The following is a 14,060-nucleotide window of genomic DNA, read 5'->3' as shown; positions in this document are numbered from 1 at the left end:
CCAGTCTGTTCCAATCAATTAACAAGGATTACTTGCAAGGCAAAATGCCACTCAATGAAAACAAAAGTGACAATTTGGGCAACTTTTAAAATTTGTATTAAAAAATGTCCCTATGTTTACCCTTAGGTTTTGTTCAAATAATACTATTCCCAAATCTGACAGACTACAGACGGCTTAGTGTCTGCTATCATGAAATGCACGACTACCCCGATTTGCAGAATGAGGGGTACCATTTGAAACTGTAGGAGGTAGTTCTGCAGTCAGTAACCATTTAACTTTTTTTATCATAGCAACAGCCACAATCAGAAGGTTCAGATGCACATGTTGGACTTGATGAGTTCTATCATCATGGAAGGAGATGGAGTAACTCAAGATTTACTGGACTCCATACTTATCAACCTTATTCCTGCACACAAGGTATTTGTTCTTGAACAGAATATTTTTATCGTAAACCAAATTATTTCAAGAAATTAGAAATAAACATCCAAGTAGTGTTTAAAGTAGCAGTTACCCTTCTTGCTGTTTCCCGGCAACCTTACCTGTACATCACCTTTCTTTCTCCTGCCACTCACCAGATTCTTCTACTCTTTGCCTTCTAATGATTATTATGATTCTTGGCACCTTTTGTGCTTTTCCATTAACAGCACTTATTGGAAGATGTTGAGAAGTTTTCAGAGTGTTTAAAGTACAAGTGAAGAATAAACATGGAATTTAAAAAGATGTTGAATCTTTATGAAAGCGTTTTTGGGGTCATAGAAATTATGATGCATAAGACCATGTAACCATGTACTGTTAATTTAATTTTGACTTTCCCCTATATTTTTTATAGTTTGATGAGGTGAACTGTATGTGAGGTTTCTTGCTAACCTGCATCTTCAGCGCAGTTATTATTGTGGTTTTCGTGCTTTTTAAAAAATACACTTTTCTATGATTACCAATACCATCATATTGGAATGTTTTGGAGTTTTTTGTATCTCACTGTTCCATTATATTCCGCTTCAAATCGACCAAGCCAAATTAGATGATCTTTTGTGTTTAATCAGAGCCACTGTTTATAAGGTTTTTTTCATGAGCAGCTAAGATGATATCCAATGCCTATTTTGGAGCATGCTGCCAAATTTAAAACACAAGTTCCGAAAACAACTTTTAAGTTATGCAAAGCTTGGATTGTAAAAGAGAGGTGATTACAGGAGAAAAGTCAGACTGAGGAAGATAGTCCGTTCTACAGTTTTGAGGCTCTGAGAACTAAACATGTACGATAAACCTTGACTTCAACAAATGGTTCCTTTTCTCTATATCCACAGCCTCCTGCACTGTAGGATTCTATGAATGTCTTAGGAGCTTAGAAAGACTAAGAGAGGCAATTCAAAGAAACTCTGCGCATTGGAGGAACTATAAAAGGCAGAAAAAAGCGGGAAGGATGGAGGTGCAAAAGTGATTAGGAATCACAAATTGGATTCTGTATTTCAGCAGACTCATGGGAGAGATGGTGGTATATTGGTCATGTCACTAGACAAGTAATCCAGAGGCCCAGGCTAATTCTCTGGGGACACGTTCAAATTCCATGTTGGCAGCCAGTGGAGTTTAAATTCACTTAATAAATCTGGAATTGAAAGCCAATCTCAATGACGATGGCCATGAAACCATTGTTAATTGTCATAAAAACCCATCTGGAAATCTGCCATCCTTACCTCATCTGGCCGACATTGACCCTGGACCTGCACCAATGTATTAAACAGTGGTTATTGGTCAACCACACCAGCAATGTGGTTGCCCCTTAACTGCCCACTGAAATGGCCTTGCAAGCCATTCCGTGCAAGGGCTGTTGGGGATGGACAAGCAGTGCTGGCTCTGTAGTGACATGATGTGGAGATGCCGGCGTTGGACTGGGGTAAGCACAGTAAGAAGTCTCACAACACCAGGTTAAAGTCCAACAGGTTTATTTGGTAGCACAAGCCATAAGCTTTCAGAGCGCTGCTCCTTCATCAGGTGAGTGCAAAGGATTTGTAGGGCCTCTGCTGATTCTGCAAATAGCACTGTGTCGTCAATATACTGCAAGTTTGTTATCTTACAATTTTCTGTCCCGGCGTACCTTTGATTTTGAATATTTGCTCCATGTACAGATTGAATAATTTTAATGACAGTACACAGCCTTGTCGCACTCTTGATCAATTGGGCCAGTGGGCTGACGAATGGCAGATGGAGTTTAATTTAGACAAATGCGAGGTGATGCATTTTGGTAGATTGAACCAGGGCAGGACTTACTCAGTTAATGGTAAGGCGTTGGGGAGAGTTACAGAACAAAGAGATCTAGGGGTACATGTTCATAGCTCCTTGAAAGTGGAGTCACATGTGGACAGAGTGGTGAAGAAGGCATTCGGCGTGCTTGGTCTCATCGATCAGAACATTGAATACAGGAGTTGGAATGTCTTGTTGAAGTTGTACAAGACATTCATAGAATCATAGAAACCCTACAGTACAGAAAGAGGCCATTTGGCCCATCGAGTCTGCACCGACCACAATCCCGCCCAGGCCCTATCCCCACATATTTACCCACTAATCCCTCTAACCTACGCATCTCAGAACACTAAGGGCAATTTTTAGCATGGCCAATCAACCTAACCTGCACATCTTTGGATTGTGGGAGGAAACCGGAGCACCCGGAGGAAACCCACGCAGACACGAGGAGAACGTGCAAACTCCACACAGACAGTGACCCAAGCCGGGAATCGAACCCAGGTCCCTGGAGCTGTGAAGCAGCAGTGCTAACCACTGTGCTACCATGCCGCCCATTGGTAAGGCCACACTTGGAATACTGTGTGCAATTCTGGTCACTATTATAGAAAGGATATTATTAAACTAGAAAGAGTGCAGAAAAGATTTACTCGGATGCTACCGGGACTTGATGGATTGAGTTATAAGGAGAGGCTGAATAGGCTGGGACTTTTTTCTCTGGAGCGTAGGAGGGGTGACCTTATAGAGGTCTATAAAATAATGAGGGGCATAGACAAGGTAGATTGGGAAAAGATATTGACTAAGGTAGGAGAGTCTAAAACTAGAGGGCATAGGTTTAAGGTGAGAGGGGAGAGATACAAAAGTGTCCAGAGAGGCAATTTTTTCGCACACAGGGTGGTGAGTGTCTGGAACAAGCTGCCAGAGGTAGTAGTAGAGGCGGGTACAATTTTATCTTTTAAAAAGCATTTAGATAGAGGGATATGGGCCAAATGTGGGCAATTGGGATTAGCTTTGGGGTTTTAAAAAAAAAAGGCAGCATGGACAAGTTGGGCCAAAGGGCCTCTTTCCATGCTGTAAACCTCTATGACTCTGCTCTTCACTTGAAACATTTCTGATTTTCCATCCTTTGGCCTCGTGCTCCTAATTTGGTCCTGATATAGGCTGTGGATGAATCTCGCATCTCTGCTTTCAGTATCACATTTCAGCAGCACATCAATCTTATGATAAAACAACCAAATGTTTTTTTGTAATCTGAAGCAAATGTGAATGTTCTTGTTTACTTCTAGATGTTTATTGAAGATCAATTTTATGTTAAATACTCCCCTTGTGTTTCTACTCCAGATTTAAATCCAGACTGTTTCACTATCCCTGCTTCAAATGTGTTGTTATTTATTTATGAATTTCAAAATTACTTTAATGAGATGACTCATTAGGCTTATCATTTCTGAAATAATTGCATTCCGCTGCTTTGGAGTTCTTAGATAGCTTTACAAATAATGACGTCTCAAAACACTTGGAATGTATCCTATGGTATATAGTACATCACAAATTTTTGCTATCTTCTATTTCTCATTCTCCAAGGGCTTTCGGATGTTCTGTTGTTAGTTTGTCTATACCTGGAGCTTTTCTGTACTCACCAATTTCAAAGCGATTCTTGTACTGCTGATGTAGCACTTGGTCGATCATTTGCCTCTATCTTAAGAGATGCCATGATTTAGATCATCATATATTCACTTGTACATCCTTTCCATCTTTTTGCTACTACAATTCAAACAATTCAGTTCTTAAATCAAGACAATTTCTGTCTAGTAAATAGAAATGTTGCCTAGACAGATGTCTGTGCAATATTAGTTAGCACATCTTTCCAGTCAGAAATTTATTTCATCTCTATCCTTTTCTTCGTGCTCTCCCACATATTTTCCATAATTCCAAGTGACATATTATGCCATTAGTTTTCTGAATCTGGCAACTTCTCAAATACTGTTTGAAAATCCACATGAGCCACAACCATTTTATCTTTTTATTTCTTCAAGAATTCTTTAAGCTTAGTTGAGCCTTTTATCTGCCCAGCTTTTCACATGTCTATCCAAATAATTACTTATTCGATTCCATATTATCAGTCTAAGAGTTTACCAGCAACTGTAAAAAGACCACCTGATCAATAATTTAAAGTTATTATTCTCGTTCTTTAACGCAGCTTCCTTGGCACCGAATTTTGGCAATTTATAATTAAATCTTCTGTAAACCGTCAGTCCCCATAATTTGTCAACCTGATGTTTGAGTAGCTTCTTTAGTACCATTTTTCTTTGGTAGCAGGCTGAAACTTTTTTTACCTACTTTCATGTGGTCCCACAATCTCAGTATACACCTTATGGCCAACTCTCACTCCTGGCCTCAAGTTTTCCTCCTTCATTTCTTAATGGCCTATCCCTACCATGGCTGTCTCTCACCACTAAGGTCCTCCTAGAAAGTTTTTTTGGTGTTGTAATATTCATTCTCAACCTTTGTATTTTTCACTTTTGTACCTTTCCTTTAATAAAGTAAAACGTAAAGTTGCCACAGTCCCAAATGACCATAGGCTGACTGGTGTGATTTAACCTGAGGATCACTGCCCCTCAGGCGAGGAGCATGGTTGAGAAGGCAGGGCCTTCATGATTAACCTCAGCTGGTATGGGAATTGAACCCGTGTTGTTGGCATTGCTCTGTGTCATACGCCAGCCGTCCAACCAACTGGGCTAACCGACTCCCCCGACCTTCCTTAGTAATTTCGTCATGGCTTTCATTATTCTGATATGCCAGTTAAGTGCTGAATGCTTTAAAACAAAACATAATCTTATTCCATTCACCCATGAAGTTCCAGCCCGCAGTGCACTATATTTTCTTTAATAGAATGAGGAATTTCACAGTAACTTCATTGCAGTGTTAATGTAAACTTACTCGTGACTAATAAATAAACTTTTAACTTTTATACCTGATTTTTTTCATTTATATATGTTTAAATAATACTGTTTTTTTGACCCTAGTTCTTTTTGGCATTTTTATTTCCACTTAATGTAGAAAGCTTGCTTTTGTCTTAGTTTAATTTTATTTTTTTCCATTTAGCATCCCCAGTCTTGATTCTTTTCCTATTCTTATTGGGCGGCACGGTGGCATAGTGGTTAGCACTGCTGCCTCACAGCGCCAGGGACCCGAGTTTGCATGTTCTCCCCATGTCTGCATGGGTTTCCTATAGGTTCTCCAGTTTCCTCCCATAGTCCAAAGATGTGTGGGTTAGGTTGATTGACCAACGTAAATTGCCCTTTAGTGTCAGGGTGACTAATAAGGTAAATACATGGGGTTATGGGGATAGGGCCTAAGTGGGATTGTTGTCGGTGCAGGCGTGATGGGCTGAGTGGCCTCCTTCTGCACTGTAGAGATTCTATGTTGACCTTCATTATATTCGAAGTTTCCAGTTTTTGCTTTTAGAGTACCAACTCGAGTTGTCTCAGTACCCAGAACTTGATCAAGTAATGCTCCCTTCCTCTGATGGAGTAGTCACATGTCAGCTGAGAATGCAGTCTCAAATACCTTTCCACTTTTGTCATCATAAACATTTTCCATATGTCAGTCTGTTTTTGGTTAATTATAATGGAGAAAAATAATTAATAATCCACTTGCTTTAATTTGTCTATAGATTTCCTCTATTTCCATCCCATTATTTGGTGGTACCTGTATTCTGGAGAATGTGACTGATTTCTTCCTATTCAATTCAGTCGGATTCTGTTTACGAGATTCTTATTTGTTATGGGGTGTGAGCGACATTAGCAACACCAATCCATCTCTAATAGTCCTAGAGAAAGTGGCGGTGAAGTACCTTTTTGAACTGCTGCAGTCCTTGTGATACAGGTACACCCACAGTCCTGATGAGGGCTTTCCAGGATTTTAGACCCATGACAGTAATGGAATAGCGAAACATTCCAAATCAGGATGGTGTGTGAATTGGAAGGAAGCTTACAGATGGCGATGTTCCCATGTGTCTGTTGACCCTTTCCTTTAGAGGTCATGAGTTTGGTAGGTATTGACAAGGGAACCGGGGTGAATTGCTGTAGTGCATATTGTAATGGTGTAGATATTGCTATCACTGCATTGGTGGTGAAGGGAGTGAATGTTTTAGGTGAAGGATGCAATCATATGAGCTGCTTTGCCTTGAATGGTGTTGAGCCTCTTGAGTGTTGGTGCTGCACTCATCCAGGCAAGTGGAGAGTATTCCATCATACCCTGACTTGGGTCTTGTAGCTAGATGGTAGGCAGGCTTTGGACAGTCTGGTATGTTATATCCCGCCAGCTTCCCAGCTGCTGATCTGGTCTTGTAGTTATAGCATTTGTATGGCTGGCCCAGTTGCTGGTCAACAGTGACCCTCACCCCCTCCCTTAGGGCGTTAATGGGGTGGATTCAGCAAAGGCAAGGTAATTGAATAGCATCAGGAGATGGTTGAATTCTCTCTTGTTGGAGGCTGTCACTTGGACGTTATCACTGCCTAGTAATTGTGTTATTTGAATATTACTTGCCATTTATCAACCCAAGCCTGAATGTTGTCCAGACCTTGTTGTATATGGGCTCAGACTGCTTCAGTAGTTGCAGTAGTTTTCAGTCTACACCCCAACTCCTGACATGGAGGGAAGATTTATGATGAAACAACTGAAGATGGTTGGGCCAGCCAAGGATACAACCCTGAGGAACTCCCGCATCGATGTTCTAGGACTGAAATGATTGACCTCCATTGATCACAGCCATGTTCCTTTGTGCTAGGTATGGCTCCACCTAGTGGAGAGTTTCCCCCTTGATTCCTATTGTTTTTAATTTTGGTAGGGCTCCTTAATACCACGCTTGGGCAATTGCTGCCTTGATGCCAATGCAACAAATCTCACCTCAGCTCTTGACTTCAGCTCTTTTGTCCATGTTTGGACCAAGGCTGTAATGAGGTCAGGAGCCAAGCAGACATTGCACAAGCCAAACTGGGCATCAGTAAGGAGCTTACTGTTGTGAACAAGATCATATATAATTTTAAAGTTGAAGTTATATTTGTGTGTTAAAGATAAAAATTGCTTTATTTTCATTTAGGTTTTGATTATGAATCTTGGTACTTGTATACACATTATACATTTTTCATGAGGTTTTACAACCCCCTAAAGTGAAAGAGATGGATAGAAAGGAGTTAAAAGTCAGGTGACTTTGGAAACAAAACACCAAATAGAAAAACTACCATTGCCTAGCAACACAGATCCAGAGAGACACCGACGGGGAAAAAAGACGGGAGTTGAGAGTGGTAGAGTTCAGTGTGTGCCCAAGAGTGAAAATGGGGCTCTGGGTACTGGAGTTAACTGAATAATAAGTTACAGGACTCAGTAAAGCACATAGTTTAGCAGAGGTGCCACTAGAAGCCTGCGTTTAGGGAACTAATTTGTTTGCTCTGCTATTGAAGAAACAATGAGTTTAGAGTGAGGGTTTTGCATTTCTCAGGGTGAGATGAGTTGGGTGAGAAGCATCAAATGAATGCTTAGGAATTTACTGGAAGAAACCCATTTGCAATCATGTCAGTACCAAGCGAGAAGCCTTTATGGCAAGCTAGTGGTATCCCTTCACTGGTATATGCATCTGTAAAGGTATTGCTGGACTACAGGAATAGTGGGAATTTGAATTGCCATGAGATCTATGCAACCTTTTTGCCTGGTGTAATATAGTTCATAGAGTCATTCATAGAGTCATACAGCATGGAAACAGGCCCTTCGGCCCAACTTGTCCATGCCGCCCTTTTTTTTTAAAACCCCTAAGCTAATCCCAATTGCCCGCATTTGGCCCATATGCCTCTATAGCCATCTTATCCATGTAACTATCTAAATGCTTTTTAAAAGACAAAATTGTACCCGCCTCTACTACTGCCTCTGGCAGTTTGTTCCAGACACTCACCGCCCTTTGTGTGAAAAAATTGCCCCTCTGGACACTTTTGTATCTGTCCCCTCTCACCTTAAACCTATGCCCTCTAGTTTTAGATTCCCCTACCTTTGGGAAAAGATATTGACTATCTAGCTGATCTGTGCCCCTCATTATTTTAAGACCTCTATAAGATCACCCCTCAGCCTGCTACGCTCCAGAGAAAAAAGTCCCGGTCTGTCCAGCCTCTCCTTATAACTCAATCCATCAAGTCCCAGTAGCATCCTAGTAAATTTTTTCTGCACTCTTTCTAGTTTAATAATATCCTTTGACCAGAATTGCACTCAGTATTCCAAATGTGGCCTTACCAATGTCTTGTACAACTTCAACAAGACATTCCAACTCCTGTATTCAATGTTCTGACCGATGAAACCAAGCATGCCGAATGCCTTCTTCACCACTCTGTCCACCTGTGACTCCACTTTCAAGGAGCTATTAACATGTACCCCTTGATCTCTTTGTTCTGTAACTCTCCCCAACGCCCTACCATTAACTGAGTAAGTCCTGTCCTGGTTCAATCTACCAAAATGCATCACCTCGCATTTGTTTAAATTAAACTCCATCTGCCATTCGTCAGCCCATTGGCCCAATTGATCAAGATCCCGTTGCAATTGGAGATAACCTTCTTCACTGTCCACTATGCCACCAATCTTAGTGTCATCTGCAAACTTACTAACCATGCCTCCTATATTCTCATCCAAATCATTAATATAAATGACAAATAACAGTGGACCCAGCACTGATCCCTGAGGCACACCGCTGGTCACAGGTCTCCAGTTTGAAAAACAACTCTCTCCAACCACCCTCTGGCTTCTGTCAAGAAGCCAATTTTGTATCCATTTAGATACCTCACCCTGAATCCCATGAGATTTAACTTTATGCAACAACCTACCATGCGGTACCTTGTCAAAGGCCTTGCTAAAGTCCATATAGACAACATCAACTGCATTGCCCTCATCTATCTTCTTGGTTACCCCTTCAAAAAACTCAATCAAATTTGTGAGACATGATTTTCCAGTCACAAAGCCGAGCTGACTGTCCCTAATCAGTCCTTGCGTCTCTAAATGCCTGTAATTCCTACCTCTCAAAATACCTTCCAACAATTTACCCACCACAGATGTGAAGCTCACTGGCCTGTAGTTCCCAGGCTTTTCCCTGCAACCCTTTTTAAACAAAGGCACAACATTTGCCACTTTCCAATCTTCAGGCACTTCACCCGTGACTATCGATGATTCAAATATCTCGGCGAGGGGATCAGCAATTTCCTCCCTAGCCTCCCACAATGTCCTGGGATACACTTCATCAGCTCCCGGGGATTTATCTATCCTGATGCGCTTTAAGACTTCCAGCACCTCCTTTTCTGTAATAAATATTTTATTCTTTGTATTAAAAGTTCATCAGACTCCTGTGGATTTGTTCAGTAATATTGCTCCACAGTCTCCAATAAATAATGAAAGTTAGGATCTGTCAAGCTGTGTTTCACTCTGGGATTTGACGTGTCCAGCATTAACAGCAGCTAGGATTGTGACATAGTGGGGGCTTTTGGGGATCAAAAATCCTTGAATCCTAAAAGAAACGAGTATGTGGAACTACTGGGTATAGGAGCAGGATTTGCTGTGAAGCATATTACACTGGGTATAATTTAAAAATGGCTGGTAATAGAAATGTAACAGTGGATTACTTGAAATCCTTGACAAAGGCTATATACTAAGAAAATTGGGAGAACAAATGAATGTAGAAATTAAAGCACAATTTCTGATATGATTGAACTAATTACCCAGCATTTAGCATTAAAAGAAGAGAAAGTGAGGACCTTACCAAAACTCCTCAAATATTCCAACCCCCTCCCCCCGCAATAGCACGGTGGGTGTACCTACACCATATAGTGGTTGAACAAGGCAGCTCAGCACTTTCTCTAGGGAAACAATGGATGGGCAATATATTCTGGCTGGGTGAGTGATGCCCACATCCCATGAGCCAATATAGAAACAAGTTCATTGAAATTTAATTAAGAAGGTGTTTATAAAAAAAAAGGAAAATGATAGGGAGTTGAAAAAGCTTGAACTTGCAAAGAGGAAAAGAGATTAAGCAACTTGAAATAGGAAAAGAAATAAAAAGTCTTGAACTAGAAAAAGGAGGAAAAGGAAAGAACAAACAAAATGCAATTGTGAAACTTTGAACATGACCTCCAGAGAGAATTTAACAAAGGAGGAAAGACATAACAAAAGAGATGGGAAGTTTCAAAGAGAGAAAGAATTCAACATGATCTGGCTAGAGAAACACTTAGATCAGGGCTTCCCAAACCTTTGGAGCCGCAGTGACTTCATAAGAGCCTTGGGGAATCCCAAGCATTCTGATAATGTCGATGTCCATCTTTCTGCCACAAAATAGGTGCAAACACAGAAATCAAATGTAAACAAATCTTTTCCAGCTATATCTATGAAAATATTCGGAATTAGGAAGAGGCACAGTCACAAATACATTAACCAGCTTCATGGCCTCTTCAGATTAACCCTTGGCCAAACCATCCTCCCATGGCCACTTACCATTAACCCCGGGTAGTAGGATTGGGTAATCTGGTAATTAAAAAGTTCTCCGATTAAAATAATACTCAAGTTTTACCTTTTGTCATTTTTAATGGGAGGTATTATGCTGGAAAGCTGATTCTCATATTGGACACACATGCACCTCTCCCTCACACACACATGTACACATGATCACCTTGCTTCCTTTCAAGCACAGACTCGCGTCTCTCTCACATTTACACACACACCTCTCTCACTGACCCCCTCTCTCACTCTCACATTCATCTCCTCTTTAAGCCACTGGTTCCATTTTCGGGATCAATCTTGCTGTGGGCAGCAGTCTTTTCTGCCCTGCAGCAGTGAGATGGAATAAATCAAATGGGCCAATCAGAGAAAAGCCTCTTGGATCATTGGATCCAGTGCTCCAAGAGACTTTGCTTTGCTTTGGCCTATTTCATTGTGGTAATTATTTTTGACATTGGCCGACTGCTCCTGTCGACCCCGTGGTGGCCACCAATTCCATGGGCTCGTGGAGACCCATCAGGTCCCTGGATCCCTGTTTGGGAACACCTGACTTAGACTCAAGAAAAAATGGAGAGAAAGTAGTTCAGAAGATGAGCCTGAATCCACTGAGGATTTTGATTGAACTAAAAATCTTAGTTGCGTGTCAAAGTTTACAGAGGCTGGAGTTGAAAGCTATTTCATCTCAGTTCAAAATTTTAGGGGAGGCAATGCCATTGTGGTATTGCCACTGGAATAACAATCCGAAGACCCAGAACAAGATCTAGGGATTCGGGTTCAAATTCCAATCTGACAGATGTTGAAATTTGAACTCAATAAAAATCTGGAATTAAAGATCACCATGAAGCCATTCTCGATTGTCGTAAAAACCCATCTAGTTTACTAATGTCCTTTACAGAAGGAAATATGTCATCCTTATCTTGTCTGGCATTCGTGTGACTCCAGATCCACAGCAATGTGGTTGACTCTTCAATGTCCTCTGAAGTGGCCCAGCAAGCCCCTCAGTTCAGGGTAATTAGGGATGGCTAATAAATGCAGTCTGCAAAATAAATGCAGGTCCAACTAGCAACACCCACATCCCATAAGCAAATAAAAAAAAGATAGCTGTGAAGTTGAAGCGGCCAAAAGATACTTGGATCTCAGTGGAATAATGTGCAACACTATATAACACCTTTCATGGCCACAATGTTGCAAAGTGCTTTACAACTAAGAATGTATTTTGAAGTGTAGTCACTGTTGTAACACAGGTCCCACAGCAACTAATTTATACATGACTGCTCCCATAAGCAATAATGTGGTAATGATCAGATAATCTGTATATTTGATGTTGATTGGGGGGGAAATATATTAACCATGGCATTTGGGATAATTCTGACTCTTCGAAATATTATAATGTGATTTTTTTACATCAACCTGAGACAGCAGACAGGGCCTCGGTTTGACATCTTACCACATTTCAGTTGTTGCTATTGATGTCATAGCTTCCTGTTTTAGTTAAAGACTCGTGTTGTTTCTCGAACTCCACATAAATATATTTCAGTTTGGTGTCTGTTGGTTAGGTAATATTTCCCCTTTGTTATTACCGTCACAAATCTTGATTTATTTTAAACTCGTGGCTCCTGATGACATTTCAATCGTGTTACCTCCTTATTCCCTGAAACAAAAAGCTCAGTTTGCTTTTCAAATTGTGTTTTACTTCTGCTATTTTCCTTCCCTCTATTAACTTATTGAAGTAGTATTTATTTTTATTTCATCCAAATTTTTAAGAGAATAGAAACTAGGAAAGTTGTAATGTAAGCAATTTAGGGCAATAAATGCTGCACATTTGAAGGGTCTTGAACTTAGTGATGTTCTGTTCTGAGGTGTTCCTGTATCAGGTGGTCTTTCATTAGCCCCCAGAGGATGCGACTGGATTGAATTCAACTTCCTCGTGATAGAAAAGAATTGCCATGAATTCAAGAACCATTATTTTTGAATCAACTTGTGAACAGAAGCAAATGCAAAGTGTTCGTCCCTAATTGAATATAATTTTGTATGATTATTCTGTCTAAGCAAGGGTCCTTGTGACATCTTGTATAGTGTTTTAAATTGGAGCCCAGCAACAGTGTTGAGAGAACCGTCCAAGATTTATTTTCTTCTTTCCTCATTTTTCTTGGGTAGCATACTGCTTCTCTCTATTGATCCATTGGAAAGCTTTAATTAACATTACCTCTCAGAACTCATGAAATCCAGATTTTTGTCACCAACAGCAATCTGGAGTTCACGTTTATAATGTCCATTGTGTCCACTCCTCTTTTCTCTCAATTTTCATCAGGAGTTGGAACACTCACCCACATACTCACAGGTCAGTATGACCCTGCCGTAGCTCAACTTGAGATCAGCTATCTCTGCATGTACTAGAGATCTCTGTATACACCTGTTACAAATCGGGTATGTATGACTCAACTGGATAACTGTACTGAGCAGGAGGGATAACTTCACTTTGGACAGAACACTTGCTGAGAAGACATGGAGTGGAAAACTGTATGTTGCACATTGAAGGGTCTTGGGAAAAGGAAAATCCTGACAACGTTTACATTGCAGTCATTTTGTACAAAATCATTGGATTTATAATTGATATTAGGAAATGATTACAATTTCAAAGTATTGTACATTGTTTATAATAAACAGGTACATTCAGATATTTGCTAATTTTCTGTTTCAGAACATGAACAAGCAAGCTTATGATTTAGCTAAAGTACTCCTGAAGAGAACAGCTCAAACAATTGAACCGTGTATTGCCAGTGTAAGTATCTTGATAAACATATTGTGATAAAACAAGATTCTTCACCTTCCCACAAAGTGAAGTCTATGGCATATGATTGAGTGTGCAGTTTTGTTTGTGGCAATTTTAATCTACAATTCTACACCTGTTGCTGGCTAGGCCTGCATTTGTTACCCATCACTGATTGCCCTTCAGAGGGTGATGGTGAGTTGCATCCTTGAACTGCTGCAGTCCATGTGGTGTAGTTACATCCACATTGCTATTTGGAAGAAAGTTCCAAGATTTTGACTCAACGATAATGAAGGAACAGTGATGTAGTTCCAAATCATGTGTGGGTTTGAGGGGAACTTGCAGGTGATGGTGTTCCCATATATTGTCCTTCTGTGCGGTGGAGGACACGGATTTAGTACTGTTGAAGAAAGCTTGACAAGTTGCTGCTATACATCTTGTATATGGTACAAACTGCTGCCAGAATGTGCCTGTTATATATTTAAAAAGGTTGCTTGAAGAGCTGATCTTATGATTTGATGGTGATGCCATTGGG

General features: G+C 40.5%; 1 protein-coding gene across 6 annotated transcripts in view; it reads left to right on the top strand.

Annotated features, from left to right (window-relative positions):
* pds5a (PDS5 cohesin associated factor A) overlaps positions 1–14,060 on the top strand; it is a 226,653-nt gene that overhangs the window by 77,690 nt on the left and 134,903 nt on the right. For all 6 annotated transcript variants that reach the window (XM_078216356.1, XM_078216398.1, XM_078216375.1 and 3 more), the window contains exons 6-7: positions 291–417; positions 13,457–13,537. In XM_078216356.1, the coding sequence (XP_078072482.1) occupies positions 291–417; positions 13,457–13,537 (208 nt within the window). The remainder of the gene's footprint in view (positions 1–290; positions 418–13,456; positions 13,538–14,060) is intronic.

Source organism: Mustelus asterias, chromosome 1 (assembly GCF_964213995.1).
Source record: "Mustelus asterias chromosome 1, sMusAst1.hap1.1, whole genome shotgun sequence".
Taxonomy (NCBI): domain Eukaryota; kingdom Metazoa; phylum Chordata; class Chondrichthyes; order Carcharhiniformes; family Triakidae; genus Mustelus; species Mustelus asterias.
Note: the sequence above shows the minus strand (reverse complement) of the source record. Positions and strands in the feature narration are given on the sequence as shown.